The sequence below is a fragment of the Haliotis rubra genome, unplaced genomic scaffold (genome assembly GCF_003918875.1).
Source record: "Haliotis rubra isolate DU_JTF1 unplaced genomic scaffold, ASM391887v1 Scf420, whole genome shotgun sequence".
Lineage (NCBI taxonomy): Eukaryota > Metazoa > Mollusca > Gastropoda > Lepetellida > Haliotidae > Haliotis > Haliotis rubra.
The window spans coordinates 447697-467838 of NW_025767103.1; the positions used below are offsets into that span (position 1 = coordinate 447697).

At 41.9% G+C, this 20142-nt stretch overlaps 1 protein-coding gene across 1 annotated transcript in view; it reads right to left on the reverse strand.

Moving 5' to 3' along the window:
* Positions 1-20142, reverse strand: part of LOC124288598 (protein rolling stone-like) — a 51877-nt gene that overhangs the window by 16790 nt on the left and 14945 nt on the right. The window contains exon 2 of the mRNA XM_046725149.1: positions 1917-2145. Within this exon, the coding sequence (XP_046581105.1) occupies positions 1917-2145 (229 nt within the window). The remainder of the gene's footprint in view (positions 1-1916; positions 2146-20142) is intronic.

The window sequence follows — 20142 nt, forward strand, 5'->3', positions numbered from 1 at the left end:
AGGAAGTGTTTGAATGATTGAGGGAGTGGTTGAATGGTTGAGGGAGTATTGTAGGTTAGCGTAAGGAGTTGAGGAAGTGGTTGAGTGGTTGAGGGAGCGGTTGAATGGTTGAGGAAGTGGTTGAGTGGTTGAAGGAGTGGTTGAATGGTTGAAGTAGTAGCTGAGGAAGTGTTTGAATGGTTGATGGAGTGGTTGAATGGTTGTGAAAGTGGTTGAGTATTTGAGGAAGTGTTTGAATGGTTGAGGAAGTTTTTGAATGGGTGAGGGAGTGGTCGAATGGTTGAGGGAGTAGTTGAATAGTTGATGGAGTTGCTGAGTGGATGAGGAAGTGTTTGAATGATTGAGGGAGTGGTTGAATGGTTGAGGAAGTGTTTGAGTATTTGAGGAAGTGGTTGAATGGTTGAGGAAGTGGTTGAATGGATGAGGAAGTGTTTGAATGGTTGAGGGAGTGGTTGAATGGTTGAGGGAGTGGTTGATGGTTGAGGAAGTGTTTGAGTGGTTGAGGAAGTGGTTGAATGGTTGAGGAAATGTTTGAATGATTGAGGAAGTGGTTGAATGGTTGAGGAAGTGTTTGAATGGTTGAGGAAGTGGTTGAATGGTTGAGGGAGTGGTTGATGGTTGAGGGAGTTGTTGAGTGGTTGAATGGTTGAGGGAGTGGTTGAATGGTTGAGGGAGCGGCTGATGGTTGAGGAAGTGGTTGAGTGGTTGAGGGTTCGGTTGGGTGGTTTAGGGAGTTGTTGAGTGGTTGAGGGAGTTGTTGAGTGGTTGAGTGGTTGAGGAAGTGTTTGAATGGTTGAGGGTGTGGTTGAGTGGTTTAGGGAGTTGTTGAGTAGTTGAGTGGTTGAGGGAGTTGTTGAGTGGTTGAGTGGTTGAGGAAGTGGTTGAATGGTTGAGGGTGTGGTTGGGTGGTTTAGGGAGTTGTTGAGTGGTTGAGTGGTTGAGGGAGTTGTTGAGTGGTTGAGTGGTTGAGGAAGTGTTTGAATGGTTGGGTAGTTGAGTACGAGTGTATTTCCTGATGTAATGCCATGGTGTGCAGAGACGTTTACTCAAAGACCCAGTGACTGTGTGACTATGAGCTGATATATACTGTATGATCAGATTAGGCTATATATGAGGTCTGTTTGAGGGCGTGCTCCCACCAGACAAACTACCTCTGGGAGAGTATAAGAACTACCGTATAAAAACAACACGGATCCACGTCACCCGATATCAAGGGCTTGAAACATCAGGTGTCTGTCACGTGAGGTACCGTGACGGCGGGACCGACACCAGAGTGGGTGCTGTGTGACATGACGTAGGCGTCCTACAATGTAGCATGACGCTCCAGTTGAACAGATGACGTTATTGCAAAAGTCGTACCCAAAAATAAACGGCCCTGTTCATGACGTTTCACGAGGTTGAATATGAGCATGTATGGGTCTGTGATGCTCTTTCTCCAAGATGTTAGGTGAGGATTTTGCATTTGGCCGGTGCCACGGTTTGAGTATTATTTTACATTAGTCTCTACATTACAAAGGTTTACATCCATACATTTCCTCTCCATAAGTGTATAACTTCTAATTGGTATTAATAAAATGAAATTATATTTGTGCTTCACCAATTCTATCTGCTAGCGGTTTTCATACATGTACGAGACACTCAATCGACTATAGCTCCACAAAGCACGGTGTAGAGTTATCCCATTGGGCGTGTCGAACAACTATGATCGTGGGATTTAATCCCCGTTCTTGGTTTGTTAGTTTTTCAACAGAATGGTAAGCGTCTGTGTCCTGATTGACTATTTTCTCCAACATTAAGCTGATGACAACTGTTAAAGGCGGCGTCACATCCACCTCACTCACTCAATCAATCATATTTGTATCACCTATTCGTGTTTCGAGGAATCTATGTAATACAGGGTTCGTGTAATAACTTACCCATAATCCAATATGGTCGACATGTATACACGGCAACTGTGAAGGCGATGTATATCGCCGACAGCGCTAGAAGGAGGAAGCTCCAGTTTGTGGCAAATATAAACCATTTCCATACTTTGTAGTCGTAGAAGGTGGTGGACTCGTACGTGATGTCTGCCGCGCACCAGCCCGTGATGGCCACTGCTATCAGCGCCCGGTACACCACGTAAAACCGCTGCTTCACAGGCCACTGCAAGAAAGGAAGAAACACATAAAATAACAACACAAGCACCTAGGACTGCACGGTAGTACCGATATACTGGTATATCGCAATACGTCTTTTAAACGATAAGTATTTCAATGTCTTTTTCTCACAAGCTCTGGGTTGGTTTGATTCATATATGACTGACAGACGACAACGTGTTGTCATTGATGGTCATTCCTCTGACTCATCAGATTTGCTGTATGGTGTGCCACAAGCCTCAGTGTTTGGGCCCATTCTGTTCACCATCTACACTTCACCGCTCGGTGACATCGCACGATCACATGGACTGTCGTTCCATCTATACGCAGACGACACTCAGCTATACATGGCATTCAAACCGTCGGTGAAAGCATCCATTTCTGTCACATTCACAGTGCTGGAAACATGCATTGACGAGATAAAAGAATGGATGACATCCCATTATCTAAAGCTGAATGGAGACAAAACCGAGTTTCTTATCATAATGCCCAAACATTCGTGTCACGACATTGTATTACCAGATTATCACATCGGCAACCATAAGATCAGCCCAAGCAAACAGGCCCGAAATCTCGGTGTCATTTTCTATTCAAACATGACACTTGAGTCTCACATAAACTCTGTCTGCAGGAAATCTTATTTTCATATCCGCAACATGGCTTTGGCACGAAAGTACATGAACAAAAGAACCGTCATCTCCTTGGTCCATGCCTGTGTGCTGTCACGCATTGGCTACTGTAACTCACTCCTGCAAGGATTGTCATCATGTCTGATCAGGAAGTTACAAGTTGTACAAAACTCAGCAGCCCGAGTCGCAACAAGAACAGCGAGACATGATCACATCACAACAATTCGCCAACATCTACACTGGTTGCCAGTGCCACAGCTGATCAAATACAAAGTTGTCCTGCTTGTCTTCAAGTGTCTCCACAATCAAGCCCCTCAGTATCTCTCCAGCATGATAACCAGATATCAACCTGTCAGATCTCTTCGATCCTCTCACCCTCTCAACTACCACACCTACCACACCTACTACGTCTTCAGCTCTTATATTATCACACTACAACTACCCACACCTACTACGTCTTCAGCTCTTATATTATCACACTACAACTACCACACCTACCACACCTACTACGTCTTCAGCTCTTATATTATCACACTACAACTACCACACCTACCACACCTACTACGTCTTCAGCTCTTATATTATCACACCACAACTACCACACCTACTACGTCTTCAGCTCTTATATTATCACACTACAACTACCACACCTACTACGTCTTCAGCTCTTATATTATCAACTACACCTACCACACCTGCCACACCTACTACGTCTGCTACCACTACTACTATTTTTGCTGCTGCTAGGTCTACTGCTACTCCGTCTACTACCACTACTACAACGAGTACATGTGCTACCGCTTCTACGTCTACTGTTGCTTATATTATTACTAGTGAGACTACAGTGACTTTAGTTTTACGCCGCTTTTAGAAATATTGCAGCAATATGACAGCGGAGGACACCAGACATGTACTGACACAACAACTACTCCTACTACGTCAGTTACTACAACTACTGCTATTGTTTCTCCTGAAGGTCACGCCCCATACAGTTACTGATACCAATACCCCAACACTACAGCCTTTATCCCACCATCGTTAATTCAAGTCCTCAGAGAAAGTCCTATCATAGCCGAGGGACCAGCTTATCTCTCATTGCATGCAATTACTCTGTTTAGAAGATATGTGTGCTCTCATTGTCAGCTTACAACTTAGGCTATGTACTCCCTGTGGAGTTGAGAACGATAACTCGACTGCATATCTATCGGAGGAAATGGACAATGAACGACGCCAGGCACTGGACGTCCTCTAAAGATGTGGGGGCGACAGCTGGTATGGCTGTGTGTCAGTATTATTGAATCCCAATTAAATAATGCATTGTGTAAATTATATTTCGTAAACACAAAAGATACTCTTTATGAGTTTGGAAATAGCGCACGTTCTCCGTAGTATTTCTTCGCCCACAGCAGAGGAAGATGGAGTATTTGAATTAAGAACAAAGAACCGCAAACAAAATAAACAAACTGAAACATTTGAAGAAGCTGTCAATGATGGCAGTTTAGACCCTGTTGATTGTGTGGGCGTGTTCGTTATGTATGGAGTAGGCTGAATCAATATGCCGACGACCATAACCTTATGTGACACAGCAAGGGAGGTCAGGCTTCAATAGAAGCCCTATACTTTAGATGCTTACAGAACATACAGTGTTGTACAAATGAGGAGCTGGTTCAAGGGACGGTAACATGTACCTTGGCATGGCGCTGGTTCGTGCAACAAAGTACAGTGTTGTGCCTGCTTCTGTACTCTGAAGTTAAGTAAAGACTGCACCTGCAATACCATGTGCTTAGTCAGTGCACGCAACATTCTCTCTAAATGGCTACTGCTGTGTAGCTTTCTGTCTAACTGGGCAGGGCTCTCTATATGGCTAATGTGTTGTGAACATACGATGTCTATGGGCCTTTAAGCTCTTGACATACAGTGGCTCGTCTAGACATACAATGGCAGTATGCCATATAACGTCTTGACATACAATGGAAGTATGCCTTATAACGTATTGACATACAATGGCAGTATGCCATATAACGTCTGGACATACAATGGCAGTATGCCTTATAACGTCTTGACATACAATGGAAGTATGCCTTATAACATCTTGACATACAATGACATTATGCCTTATAACATCTTGACATACAATGACAGTATGCATTATAATGTATTGACACACAATGACAGTATGCCTCATAACATCTTGACATACAATGACAGTTTGCCTCATAACATCTTGACATACAATGACAGTATGCCTTTTAACGTCTTGATATACAATGACAGTATGCCTTATAACGTCTTGACATACAATAACAGTGTGCCTTATAACATCTTGACATACAAAGACAGTATGCCTTATAAATCTTGCCATACAATGACAGTATGCCTTTTAACGTCTTGACATACAATGACAGTATGCCTTTTAACGTCTTGACATACAATGACAGTATGCCTTATTACATCTTGACATACAATGACAGTATGCCTTGTAACATCTTGACATACAATGACAGTATGCCTTATTACATCTTGACATACAATGACAGTATGCCTTATGACGTCTTGACATACAATGACAGTATGCCTTATTACATCTTGACATACAATGACAGTATGCCTTATAACGTCTGGACATACGATAGCAGTAGGCGAGACACGAGGTAGGCGACACTCCCGGGAGGTACGGTGGTAATTGAAGCCCTTAGCTGTATTCTTCACATGAAAATGACCAGCGGAGAGGTGGACTTAAATTACCGGTCTAATTGGAACAACATTTTCATACCACGGCGAGAACCTGAGCAGAGTATTCGAGAAGTAGTTTAAATAACCCGCACGTTTTCGGTATATACAGTACAACCAGAAATTATTGAGAATTTAAAGATTGTAAATTTTTTTTTTTTTTTCACTCATTACTCACGTATTAAATGTGAATATTAGCAGAACATAACTCCAGATTCAAAGACAGGTGAACAGTTAGTATTTTGTCAAGTCACCATGGGCAGCAATGCAGGCTTCAATGCGGCGGGGCATACTACTGATCAAAGAAGTTAGAAAGTCGTGGTCCATGCTGTCCCAATATCGGACCACCTCTTCTTTCATTTCAGCAATATTTGTCAGATTTTCTTATTGACACTTTCCTTCATAAGTCCCCAAACGCTTTCTATTAGATTTAGGTCAGGGCTATAGCTTGGCCAATCTAATAATGTCATATATTGGGTCCGAAACAAGCCCTCTGAATGCTTTGAACGATGTTTTGGGTCGTTGTCCTGCTGGAAAATCCAAACATTTCCATAGAACATGTGAGCAGATGGAAGTAAATGTCCCTCGAGAATATCTGTGTACCGCTCACTGTTCATATTCCCTTCAAATACACAGAGGGACGTTGCCCCTAACACAGATATGCCACCACACACGTTAAATTTCGGACTGTACTTTGGGCGCTGATACAAAGGTTTTTCAGTTTGTTTGGTCCAGAATTTCAGTGTATTAGGAAACAGCCACACAGAACTTACATCTGAGAAAATCACATTGTCCGAGTTAAATTTCTATGCTATAAGCACCAGTTCAACCTTCACTCCTTTTGTTCAGGTTTCATGATCGGTGATGGAATTCCACGACTTTTCTGCCAACCCATGCATGCAGCTCAGTTCTAATTTTCTCCTTACAGACAGCCACAGTTCCTCTATCAATCATATCCAGCCTTAAGTTTTCTAAACTCTTTCGGTGGTTTTAGAAACAAGAATACCAAGCTGCCTCCTGTCACAGACAGTCAATTTTCTGGGCCTACCTGCGCCTCCCTGGTGCTCAATGCCATATCCATTTGCAATATTTTTCAAAACACGATAGATAGTGGACAAAGGGATGCCTGTTCTACTTGAAATCACTTTAGCTGATCTGATGTCCTTGTTATAATACTCTAAAATCAACTTCCTCTTCTCTTAATCATCCATACTGAGGATCACTGAAAATGTCGTCTGCTAGCAAGTAAACAAAGGGGAATAACTCTTCACAAACTAATGAAAAAGGATTGACGGAGTTGTCTCTCTTGAATGAAACCAAGCATGTCATAGCTGGTCAAGGTTGTTTATACTAGAAATCCAATTAAACATATTCCTAAAATTCTCAATAATTTCTGGTCATATTATATCTTAGAGGCTATCTGTGTAGGATTTCTGCTATATTTTACATTTGTTTTTTCGAACACCAAAACATTCTTCTAATTACCCCAGGTCATGTTAACATCCTAATTCCAACTTGTAGTCTGCACCTCAACATCTACACCATGCTTTATATTATTAGCTTGTAGATTAATACGAATATGGGTTCCATATTTCATTACAACGGAATGTGACTGTCAGTTCTGAAAGGATCATTTACAACATGGTAACAGAATGTACATAAAAGCGACAGGTCCCTTTCCATAAACACAATAAACATACAGTGTACGACTGAAACCATAATGGTTCATGAATCTCTGTCACATATTGATGTTTAGACCCTGAACACTCCAGTTTAACATTTCTTTGATCCATAAACATGATTACAGTTGCGTTCGAAGCCTAAACGTAAATAATCCAAATGTCCTGAACTTGACCCCAATCCTGTCATTACGCTAATAGTACGCCTGGATATGGAGATGGAGTTTTGGTAGGGATGTGAGGGTACTGAAGATTATAATGAGCAGCTACTTGGATTCCTTTGTTCTGGATCATATTAAATGTCGTTGTAAAAACTGAGAAGCACCATGTAGCCCTGCTAACAGTATAATGAAACAAGCAGGGTCGTGTAATTTGATTCTTGATCGGAAGGTGTTTGGTCGGGTTCTAAGACTTCGGAACCTGGATGGGACTTTCAAAAGGTTTTACTTTTTACGGATTGCCTGCATTTCCGGATTTGACGTATCAGTTTTAAAAACAACAACTTATGTCCGATGTAAGTCCCCTCTTGACTTGTACTAAGGGTTCCCAGGCAGTGTCAGGTGAACAACTATCAAAAACAGTCATTGTGTAGCTGGGTCTAAGCAATGCACATACCCCACAGATTCATGGTTTCTACTGTATTTGGCATTTCCAAGCAGCCGTCTTAAGATACAGAGGGTTATTATCATATGATGTCAGAATCAGTGATATCACTGCCACTTGAACCCTAACTATTAAAAGAGGTAAATACGCAAGGAAGTATACCTTACTTGAATCTGTAAACTGAAACACAAGAAATCTCTTTTAAGGATGACAGAGGCAATGTGTTTGTTTAACGTAACTGAAGTCATCTGTAGTTGCTAAAACGTTGTGTTTTCCATCTATATGGCGGCGATCAGTAGATAATCGCGTCTGGACTAGGCAATCCAGTGATTTACAACAAGAGTATCAATCTACGCTATTGAGATACGATGTCATGTGTCAACCCAGTCAGCGAGCCTGACCACCCAATTCCGCTAGTCGCCTCTTACGACAAACATCGGTTACTGAAGACTAGTTCTAACCCGGATCTTCACGGGCCAATCAGCTGATGAAGACAGTGCCTCGCGATAACAAATACCATGATGCGCTAAGTTTGATGTATTGACAGGTACACACTCACCAAAAGAATCCATTCAAATACAAAATGTCAATTATATATACTGTATATAAAGCGAACTTAATTTAACGCCTAAATGCCCAGTCTGTATTACGTCGCTTGGTTTTATGAACGTTACAAAATGGCGGTTTCATGCGCCTGAAATGGAAGTAAACTTGGAACTGGAATGAAACCAAGACCAAGCTGATGCTGAAGATGGATTGCTAGGAACGTTCTGTCAACTTTTGGTGCGTGGTTGAGTAATTCGAGGTTTTGATGAGCTGCTGAAGACGGGATTACCGCTTGGGGCGGCGAGGTTACATTTCCGATGCCACACACGACTGATGTAAATTATACTATAGCAGTTGGAAAGTATAGCAGTTCCTGTAAGTACAAATAGATACTTCATTTGGGGCATCCTCCACACATTCATGATATAACTAAGAGTCATATTACACCTTCCCGGTGATTCTATGGTGTGCGAAATATTGACAGTTCAGTAACTCTTCGCTCGGTTGACCACTTAATCACGAGACATACTGAAATCAGGAAATGAACGGCAGCTGGCTTAGTGGTATTCATCTGGGCGAGGTCACCCGCTACTGTCAATATTAAAGGACGATTGACTTTGTATTGCTGGTGTTCGTCAGCTGAAGAAGACAGTGCCTCATGTAAGCAAATTCCATGATGCGCGATTTATCGACACTTCTCTAACTCTCCTCTGTACTGACAACACTGAAATCGGACTTGGTTGTATTCGAGGTCACCCACTACTGTCAGTATGTATAATTATACGAATTCAAGGTGTTCGGCTTAAAACTTGTAACTTATGGTATATTTGGGATTACACTTTTTCAGCAAAGTTCAGATTCTAGTACTTTTGTGAGGTTGAGTCCCATGCAGGATTCGAACCCACACCCTCAGAATCAGGCATGTAATCGACAGCACACATCACACCCTCAGAATCAGGCATGTAATCGACAGCACACAAAGTCAGGCGCCTAACCCGCTCAGATTTAAACCTGTTTCTAATGCACCTAACACGTCTGCCAATGTCTACACCACCTTCTGTGCGTGTACTGAAAAGTTGGTGGTGATTAAATGCAACTTCCGCTGTAAGGTACGACTTATGCAGATTTCAGTTGACAAGCGAGTCCAGTAATTCTGCGCAGCTTCAATAGCGTACTTCCGTATCGAAGGTCAACATCGTCTGCTACCAAACATTTACGCTTGGAATCGGGATATTTCTACAAGGGACTGGCTTTAATCACTAAGGCTAAGTAAATAACAGTAATTGTCAGATAAATTAAAAGTTTTATGAAATTCGTTTCCTTCAGGCTTTTAAACCTTTTCTACATTATTCATAATTGGATTATATATGAAACACTCCTCCTTACATTGATGAAGTGATTTTTAAAAATAATCTGGCCCTAATACGCTTCCATACTTCGGATCTCCAGCTGGATGTTATGCGCATCAGTTGCTGCGCAGAATTACCGGACAACAAGCGATGTCGTCAGAACGCCGGTAAGGTCAACCGTATGGTACAATGCAACGTTAGCATCTTATAGTTGTCAATAAAACTTATATTTCTAGGTAAATATAATGCATACCAGCATGTTTAGTCACGTAAACCACAAAACATAAGAGATGTTAGTTGCCGTGTTGCGATCGATGTGTTACCGGACGGCATTGTATATATATTGTGTCAATTGTCTTTCTAAGCATAGGAAATTACCTACTATCATCAGACTGACTTTAACATATAATCATAACTCTTTCTCAGAGGTTCACACATATATTGGATCCGTACACTATCTGGGTTAGAACTGGTGTTCAGCAACCCATGTTAAACTAACGGAAACGGGCGGTCAGGCTCGCTGAGTATTTTGGTACATGCCATCGTATCCCTCTTGCGAAGATCGATGCTCGTGGTGGCATATACTATGTCATGTATACGTTTATGCATATATTGTTAGATGTTACTAAAACGGAGACCTGCGTATTATTATGAACCTTAAAGTGCAAGCAAACTGTTCATATTGACATTATCTAAGAATATGCTTCAGTTGTCCACAAAAGTAGGCACTCGATGTTTTGAATTTAAAGCAATTAAAGTTCCTATTTTCGTGGGTTAAACAGACGAACTTACAAGTACACTACAACAGGACAGTGCTCATACAAGTGTCTGACTGACTGACTGAGTTTGGTCTTACGCCGCTTTTAGCAATATTCCAGCAACATCACGGCGGGGGACACCAGAAATGGGCTTCACACATTGTACCCATGTTGGGATTCGAACCCGGGTCTTCGGCGTGACGAGCCAACGCTTTAACCACTAGGCTACCCCACCGCCCCCATACAAGTGTCACCCAAGGTGAAACATGTCAGTTCAAAGACGTTACGGTACATCTCTACTATCAGTGGCTCAATATGAAATGAAAACCTTCTGTAGTCAGAGAATGGAAATCTATTTAGGTATGAACATGTAAAGATATTCTTTTACCTGCCTAATCGCTACTACACTATTATCAACTATTTGTTACTAACCTATGCATGATATCCTTGTCCTATGGAAAGATTATATCGCCACAGTCTGGGTAGATGTTTCTGTACCGTGGCACTCCTACTCTTCCATATTGGCCTATGCAAAACGGTGCTAAGCTTGTCATTCGCAAACCAACTCAAGGCTTTTCGTATACTAACTTCTTGTTCAGCGCGAAAACAGATTTGTTGTGAACATAGTTAAGTACTGAATGCGTAGTCTAACGGGATTGAGTGGTCAGGCTCGCTGACTTAATCATATCCCAATTACGTAGATCGATGTTCATGATGTTGATCACTTGATTGTCAGGTCCAGATTAGAGTATTATATTGCTGGAACATTTGTTTAAACAACAAACAAATACACAACCAAACCCTTGAATGAAACTGTGGCATTAGGAATATACACACAGATCTTCCGTGAACATGTTTCTGTCTTTACAGTTTATATGGAGGATCTAGCGTGGGGTGCCTAATGACATGATTCAGATAGTGTGGTGGAACGTGTAGTGTGAGTAACAGGTGTCTAATGTGCAGTGTTGCATGGTATGAACCATCCATATATTGTAGCTAAACCACGTTCCATGGTATGAACTATGTATACATTGTAGCTAAACCACGATGCACGGTATGAATTATGTATATATTGTAGCTAAACCACATTGCATGGTATGAACTATGTATATATTGTAGCTAAACCACATTGCATGGTATGAACTATGTATATATTGTAGCTAAACCACATTGCATGGTATGAACCATCCATATATTGTAGCCAAACCACATTGCATGGTATGAACCATCCATATATTGTAGCCAAACCACATTGCATGGTATGAACTGTCTATATATTGTAGCCAAACCACATTGCATGGTATGAACCGTCCATATGTTGTAGTTAACATGGAACATCAGTGTAGTGTGCTTAAACGAAACTGCGTTGCATCAACCATCTATGTAGTGTGGGGTTAAACGGAATGGCGTTGTATTAAACATGTAACCATGTACAGCAGCTAGCAGCTAAGTCTGCAGGTGATGCAACAAAACATGACATTGCAATGCCCCCGTGATATTGCCTCGATGGTTTTCAATAGCGCATGAAACAAGGATATGAATAATTTACTGCTTGTAAACTGTGGTTATGATCTGTTTTAACACATATATCTACAAATAGTAATAGTGGTGATGTGTGGTCTTGTGCATAGAGCCCAGGTCACAAACCAGTTAAAGTTAAGCAACGTTGGTAGCGCAGACTCCTTGGACAGGTGACTCCTGAGAGTTTCTAGGACTTCAGTCCTGCCCTACAACAAAGCTCACTTGACAGCAGTACTAGTGTTGAATGGGTACCCGGTGGGGTAAGTCATGAACATTCTAGCACCTCACAAGCCGCAATAATAAATAGACATTATATTAATATAAATATTATCGTGTAACATGATTATTAATAAAAGAGAGACTTTGTGAGCGCCATGTGGTATTATATTCTTAATGGTATGGGAAATATGTCAAGCAATTAAGCTTATGTGAAATTTGATGCAATGTTTTGTAGCTATCCGTTTATACATCCCGAGCAACACCATAACATCATGGCAACGGTGAAGGACGTGAAACACGAGCCACTTGATCAGCATCAAGCAATGTACAGCGCTGTTTTATTCATAAGAGTCATATATTTACACTTTATGCACCTATCCAACAACCTTTGTCACAAGGAAAGCAGAAATTGTATGTTGCATTTGGACATTAAAAAAAGCTTTTAATTCAGTTATGGAAATGTCTACGGAAAGTTTGACTACGAGGGGAAAATGTTTTCTATTATAAAAGCAATATATTGCAGTGCGAGGTTACTTGTTTGTAGGAGGGATGGTGAAACGGATTCCTTTGATTGTCCTTTGGGTTTAAGACAAGGCTGTATTTTGAATCTTATCTTATTTTCATTTTTCATTAATGAAACATATATTGTAAGTGAGTGAGTTTAGTTTTACGCCGCACTCAGCAATCTTCCAGCTATATGCTGACCACCAGCATGAACATCGATCGACGCAATGGGGATACGATGACATGTGTCAACCATGTGAATGAGCCTGACCTCCCAATCCCGCTAGTCGCCTCATACGACAAGCATGGGTTACTGAAGATAAATAGTAACCCGGATCTTCACGGATAGAATCATATATTGTAATGGCTTTAATGGTAAACATGGTATCCAAATGTTTCTAGACCTTACTGAAGTTTTAATATTACGTTTTGCAAATGATGTCATTTTATGTGTCGGATACTGTTGTTGGTCTTCAAAGACAACTAAATAGTCTACTTACATAACCAAGATTAATGTATTGGTGAATGTAATAAAGTAATAAACAATTGTGACCTTTAGGAATGGTTGTTCAATAGCGCTGAAAGAAAGATGGCTATTTGATGGCCAGATAGTCAGTGCAATAGATAATTATTCTTATTTAGGAATCTGGTTTTCACACACAATGAACTTTATGACTGTTTGGATAATGTTTACTTATTAGCATGTGCAAAATGCCTTCGTGTTGGATCTTCTACACACAATTGTATGGTTTATGGTGAATGTAATGGACACCTATTATATAATTATTCCCAAATTAGATGTTTAAAACACTGTTTCAAAATTCTTCATATGCACGAACAAAGTTTCCCCAGAATAGATTAACATGATTTTACACTTAGATAACATGGGGAAAAAATGGGCATCATGTATAAGAAATCTCTTTTTCCCTCATGGCTTTGGTTTTATATGGTTATGTCGGTCAGTTGGAAGTGTAGTCATGTTTGTTAACGAATTTAGAAATCGGTCTGTTAATATTTCTAACAGGAATGAGATTCCACTTCTAAGGTAGTTCCCGATCTGTCTATTCAAAACTTTCAAAACCTTACTCCAACCAGAAATTTATTTATCAATACTCACGACGGAAAATTTAAGGCAACATTCTATTAAATATCGGCTTGGTCTATTGTATCTTTTCGTAAATGAATGCATAAAACTTTGCATTTGAAAATCGATTCGAATATCTGAATTATAGAGAATAGAAATAGAAAATGAAATTCACTTTGTGCTCCTCTGTCCATTTTATACTGAACTACGAAAGAAATATATTAAAGATTAGTTGCTACGGATGCCACCGACAAAGAACGACAAAGAACGATTGCGGAATCTCATATATTAAATCTTTTACTATATCTTAAATATGCACTAGCCAAAAGAAACGAACTGATTAAAGAACGTGAATCGCCCTGTGTACAACAGTATGATACATATGTACGAGGGGCTATCAAAACGTTTTGAGCCTAAAATACTTCTGATATGTGCATGATACCGCTGTCGAAGAATGTGGATTTGAAATCCTACCTCACCCGCCCTATTTTCCAGACACGGCACTAAGTGACTACCACCTGTTTCCTAACCTGAAGAAGCACCTCCGTGATTCGGGGATGATCATGAACTCACAACAGCTGGCTATGGGAGCAAGGGAAGGAAAGAGATGCAAAGTATAAATGCCTGGCAGACAAGATGGACCAAGTGCATCGACTTACAAGGCGATCATGTTGAGAAATGAATGAGGACTGCATCGATGTTCTGTCTCTAAATATTTTACGCTCAAAAGTTTTTGATAGCCCCTCGCATGTATAACACTCGCTTGCATAACGTGTGTCGCGGAAGACGATATGCGTCATTTTAACCCGAGTGTGGCTTAACAGAACACACAAGTATGAAGAGAAAAGGAACAACATTCACAGAGTAGAGAATCGAAATAACTATGTCTGTCAGTTTTACCATAGTTAATAATAATTGTCTTTGAGAGCAGCTGGGAAGTACATGTACACGGAACACTGGTTAATCAATACGTATTTCAAAGTTGAATGATATCTCTTCACATATTATTGATTTAGCTTAACTGCACCGAGATAACCCTAATAAAAGAAACAGTAACAACAATTGCCGTTATGTTTCACGTTCTGTAGACACTGACAAAGATGTGATATAGGTTTTATTTCGTGTTGAACTATATGAGACAATGACGTAATAGTGATATGTCCAGGGTTGAGTTAAGTGTGGAGAGGTCGTATGAAGAATCGCCCTTCAATGGGTAAATAGTTCTCATGGTTTCATTTCTCAATCATCCATAATTGATACGAGAATGTGATCGACTTCTTCCCGTGAACGTAGACAAAGCCGGTCAGAATATCGCCATGCGTTTTGTGAACATTTTAAGGAACATTAGTTCCTCGTTAGATTTCGGTGCAGGTGGAGATGGCTGTACCTTATGGCCATTACAGGAAGGAAAACGATCCCCGGTACTTTCTGCATATTTCCTTCATCTTCATCTTTATTTCTCGAAAACCCACCAACTGTGGTACAAAAGACAAATATATGGGAAAACAATATTTTAAAGGATGCAAGCTCAGTGGATTAGTACTAAACATCCGACATCAAGTCCAGACTAGAACAGGCACTGTGACACGTTAGGTCATTGAGTTAAGACTAAACACCCGACGTTCTTAGTCCAGACTAGAACAGGCACTGTGACACGTTAGGTCAGTGAGTTAAGACGAAACACCCGACGTTCTTAGTCCAGACTAGAACAGGCACTGTGACACGTTAGGTCAGGGAGTTAAGACTAAACACCCGGCGTTCTTAGTCCAGACTAGAACAGGCACTGTGACACGTTAGGTCAGTGAGTTAAGACTAAACACCCGACGTTCTTAGTCCAGACTAGAACAGGCACTGTGACACGTTAGGTCCGGGAGTTAAGACTAAACGACCGACGTTCTTAGTCCAGACTAGAACAGGCACTGTGACACGTTAGGTCAGGGAGTTAAGACTAAACGACCGACGTTCTTAGTCCAGACTAGAACAGGCACTGTGACACGTTAGGTCAGGGAGTTAAGACTAAACGACCGACGTTCTTAGTCCAGACCAGAACAGGCACTGTGACACGTTAGGTCAGGAGTTAAGACTAAACACCCGACGTTCTAGTCCAGACCAGAACAGGCACTGTGACACGTTAGGTCAGGGAGTTAAGACTAAACACCCGACGTTCTTAGTCCAGACCAGAACAGGCACTGTGACACGTTAGGTCAGGGAGTTAAGACTAAACGACCGACGTTCTTAGTCCAGACCAGAACAGGCACTGTGACACGTTAGGTCAGGGAGTTAAGACTAAACGACCGACGTTCTTAGTCCAGACCAGAACAGGCACTGTGACACGTTAGGTCAGGGAGTTAAGACTAACGTTAGGTCAGGAGTTAAGACTCAAACACCGACGTTCTTAGTCCAGACCAGAACAGGCACTGTGACACGTTAGGTCAGGGAGTTAAGACTAAACACCCGACGTTCTTAGTCCAGACCAGAACAGGCACTGTGACACGTTAGGTCAGGGAGTTAAGACTAAACACCCGACGTTCTTAGTCCAGACCAGAACAGGCACTGTGACACGTTAGGTCAGTTAAGGGAGTTAAGACTAAACTGTGACACGTTAGGTCAGGGAGTTAAGACTAAACGACCGACGTTCTTAGTCCAGACCAGAACAGGCACTGTGACACGTTAGGTCAGTGAGTTAAGACTAAACGACCTACGTTCTTAGTCCAGACCAGAACAGGCACTGTGACATGTTAGGTCAGTGAGTTAAGACTAAACACCCGACGTTCTTAGTCCAGACTAGAACAGGCACTGTGACACGTTAGGTCAGGGAGTTAAGACTAAACACCCGACGTTCCTTGTCCAGACCAGAACAGGCACTGTGACACGTTAGGTCAGGGAGTTAAGACTAAACGACCTACGTTCTTAGTCCAGACTAGAACAGGCACTGTGACACGTTAGGTCAGTGAGTTAAGACTAAACGACCGACGTTCTTAGTCCAGACTAGAACAGGCACTGTGACACGTGAGGTCAGGGAGTTAAGACTAAACGACCGACGTTCTTAGTCCAGACCAGAACAGGCACTGTGACACGTTAGGTCAGGGAGTTAAGACTAAACGACCTACGTTCTTAGTCCAGACCAGAACAGGCACTGTGACACGTTAGGTCAGGGAGTTAAGACTAAACACCCGACGTTCTTAGTCCAGACCAGAACAGGCACTGTGACACGTTAGGTCAGGGAGTTAAGACTAAACACCCGACGTTCTTTGTCCAGACCAGAACAGGCACTGTGACACGTTAGGTCAGTGAGTTAAGACTAAACGACCTACGTTCTTAGTCCAGACCAGAACAGGCACTGTGACATGTTAGGTCAGTGAGTTAAGACTAAACACCCGACGTTCCTTGTCCAGACCAGAACAGGCACTGTGACACGTTAGGTCAGGGAGTTAAGACTAAACACCCGACGTTCCTTGTCCAGACCAGAACAGGCACTGTGACACGTTAGGTCAGGGAGTTAAGATTAAACACCCGACGTTCCTTGTCCAGACCAGAACAGGCACTGTGACACGTTAGGTCAGGGAGTTAAGACTAAACACCCGACGTTCTTAGTCCAGACCAGAACAGGCACTGTGACACGTTAGGTCAGGGAGTTAAGACTAAACGACCTACGTTCTTAGTCCAGACTAGAACAGGCACTGTGACACGTTAGGTCAGGGAGTTAAGACTAAACGACCTACGTTCTTAGTCCAGACCAGAACAGGCACTGTGACACGTTAGGTCAGTGAGTTAAGACTAAACACCCGACGTTCCTTGTCCAGACCAGAACAGGCACTGTGACACGTTAGGTCAGGGAGTTAAGACTAAACACCCGACGTTCCTTGTCCAGACCAGAACAGGCACTGTGACACGTTAGGTCGGGGAGTTAAGACTAAACACCCGACGTTCCTTGTCCAGACCAGAACAGGCACTGTGACACGTTAGGTCAGGGAGTTAAGACTAAACACCCGACGTTCCTTGTCCAGACTAGAACAGGCACTGTGACACGTTAGTTGGGTGAGTTAAGACTAAACACCCGACGTTCTTTGTCCAGACTAGAACAGGCACTGTGACACGTTAGTTGGGTGAGTTAAGACTAAACACCCGACATATATTTAATCCAGACGAATACAAGTCGCAGCACACATAAACACAAGACCCACGTTAATCTAACTACTGTCACTATTCTTGAATGCTTCATTTCTAATCTGCTTCCTTTGTACACACGCTTGTAGTAAGAGATCGCTAGTTCTAAGACCGGTAGGTTACTACTGTGATCTGTGGCCAGGCAACCAACTAGAGCGTTCTAAGCCTACAATGCCTATTAAATTACAATAATTCTGACAGAGACGCTAAGTAATGGTCACCCAGTTACAGACAGACTCCCCCTAACCGATGTGTTTGAAAGGCGAGCATTCGTAAAACCATGTGTACAATGAGCCCACATCACTGCTCTAGATACAGGAGTGTAACGTGCACGCACAAAAACGAATTTACCCACGGCAAATATCTTCACAAGAATACAGGAAATTAACTTCAACAGCTGTCTAAAGTTACACACGACACAAGAGCTGACCACCAAGAGCGAGGAGATGCTACGGTCGTATTACCCTCACATTATGATTGCCACGTCAATACGATCGATTGAAATACTAAGATGGCATCACTGTTAAAGTTTCAGATTCGCAAAACTAATGTATTTTTTTCTGATGGTGTGGGTATATTCGTTTATGCCTGATCAGCAATTTTAAAACAGTCATCTTTACCTTCTGCCGTTGATCTTCAAGTCTATGAGTATCGTACATATAGACATAGATTATATATGCCTATTTTTGTTACAATTGCCTTGTAAATTAGCTGATCAAAAATAATGTCACCGCGTTCATTTTAGACACATAATCATTTAAGTGGTTACGTACAACGCCGAGAGGCGAGGGCGTCGATATAGTATTATGATAGGCCATAAAGCCTCTTCACCGGAACACCGAGTAGAGCAGGTAAAAGGGCTGACGGCAGCCTACCTCAGTCTAATTGAATAGGCTCGTCAATCGACAAGGTAAACATATGATCGTTATGCATTATACTCCTGGCGATATAGATGGATGAGGGCAAAGAAAACTGATACTCTAAAATAGAAATGCAAAATTGAAAGCCATCAATCAGTTAAAGAAAAAAGTACATTTAAAAACATTCATACCATTGGGTTTTCAGTTGTCATAACTTATAAACAGAATTAATCATACACAATGTCAAATTGAATATATTTGGCAATTTAATGCATGTGTTTTACATCGATATCCGCAGAACAATTTTCTGTTTTATGTCTAGACATAAAATTTGCGTTGTGTAGGGCGGCGGTGGGGTTGCCTAGTGGTTAAAGCGTACGCTCGCCACGCCGAAGGCCCGGGTTCGATTTCCCACATGGTTACAAAGCGTGAAGCCCATTTCTGGTGTCCCCCGCCGTGATATTGCTGGAATGTTGCTAAAAGCGGCGTAAAACTCAACTCACTCACTCACACACTGTGTAGGGTAATGCTGTAGCCGTTTTTGGATCCGCTAATCGTAGTTCGAATCCAAGATTAAGCCCGAATTTGATCCTCGATCAAGCAGCGAGACACATCAGACTTTTAAATCATACCGTTTGTACCGGGTTTACTGGCGTCGGCTTTCGTGGAAACTTCGCATCCATAAAAGTATTCGTGTAATAAACTGCCCTTAATCAATCTACTCAATCCGAAATCATTACTGATGTAGTGGGCAATTGATTCTCTGCGCCTCCTCTCTACCAGGGGAGCAGCACAGAGTTGACTGACAGTATATTTCAATACTTCCTGTCCACAGATTTCCCCGAATGCTATAAGTAAACCCCCCATCTGATTCCCTGTTGAGATTTACGACTCACCTTCTACCAGTGTTACCAGGCTTCACTGGCGAGGAAGTTATACGACCGTTTAATTACTGCTGAATGAGGTTTCTGACCCTTTAATAAGTGAGTGGCTCCTCTGGGAAATATGCTTAAATTGAGTCTGTGAATGATAAAATGGGCCTGATGGCTGACGCTGGGCAATGGTCAGTCTCAGGCCAGACGAAACGTCCATCCCGAAACATCAGACGCTAATCAACAGGTCAATCCCTTGGTCAATAGAACGGAAACGATCAATTTTATTTATTAAGAAATACGTGGATTGGTGCGATGTTGACTCGTCTGGCGGAAGGGAGTTCGGTATGATATGTTCACAGACAGAAGCTGACTGTATGCTGTGACGAGTAATCGCAGAGATCGATGACCGGTCGCTACCCACATGACAGGCTTTTTATTTGTCTGTCATTAGAATGTCAGTCTGGGACCAGCTCAAAAACT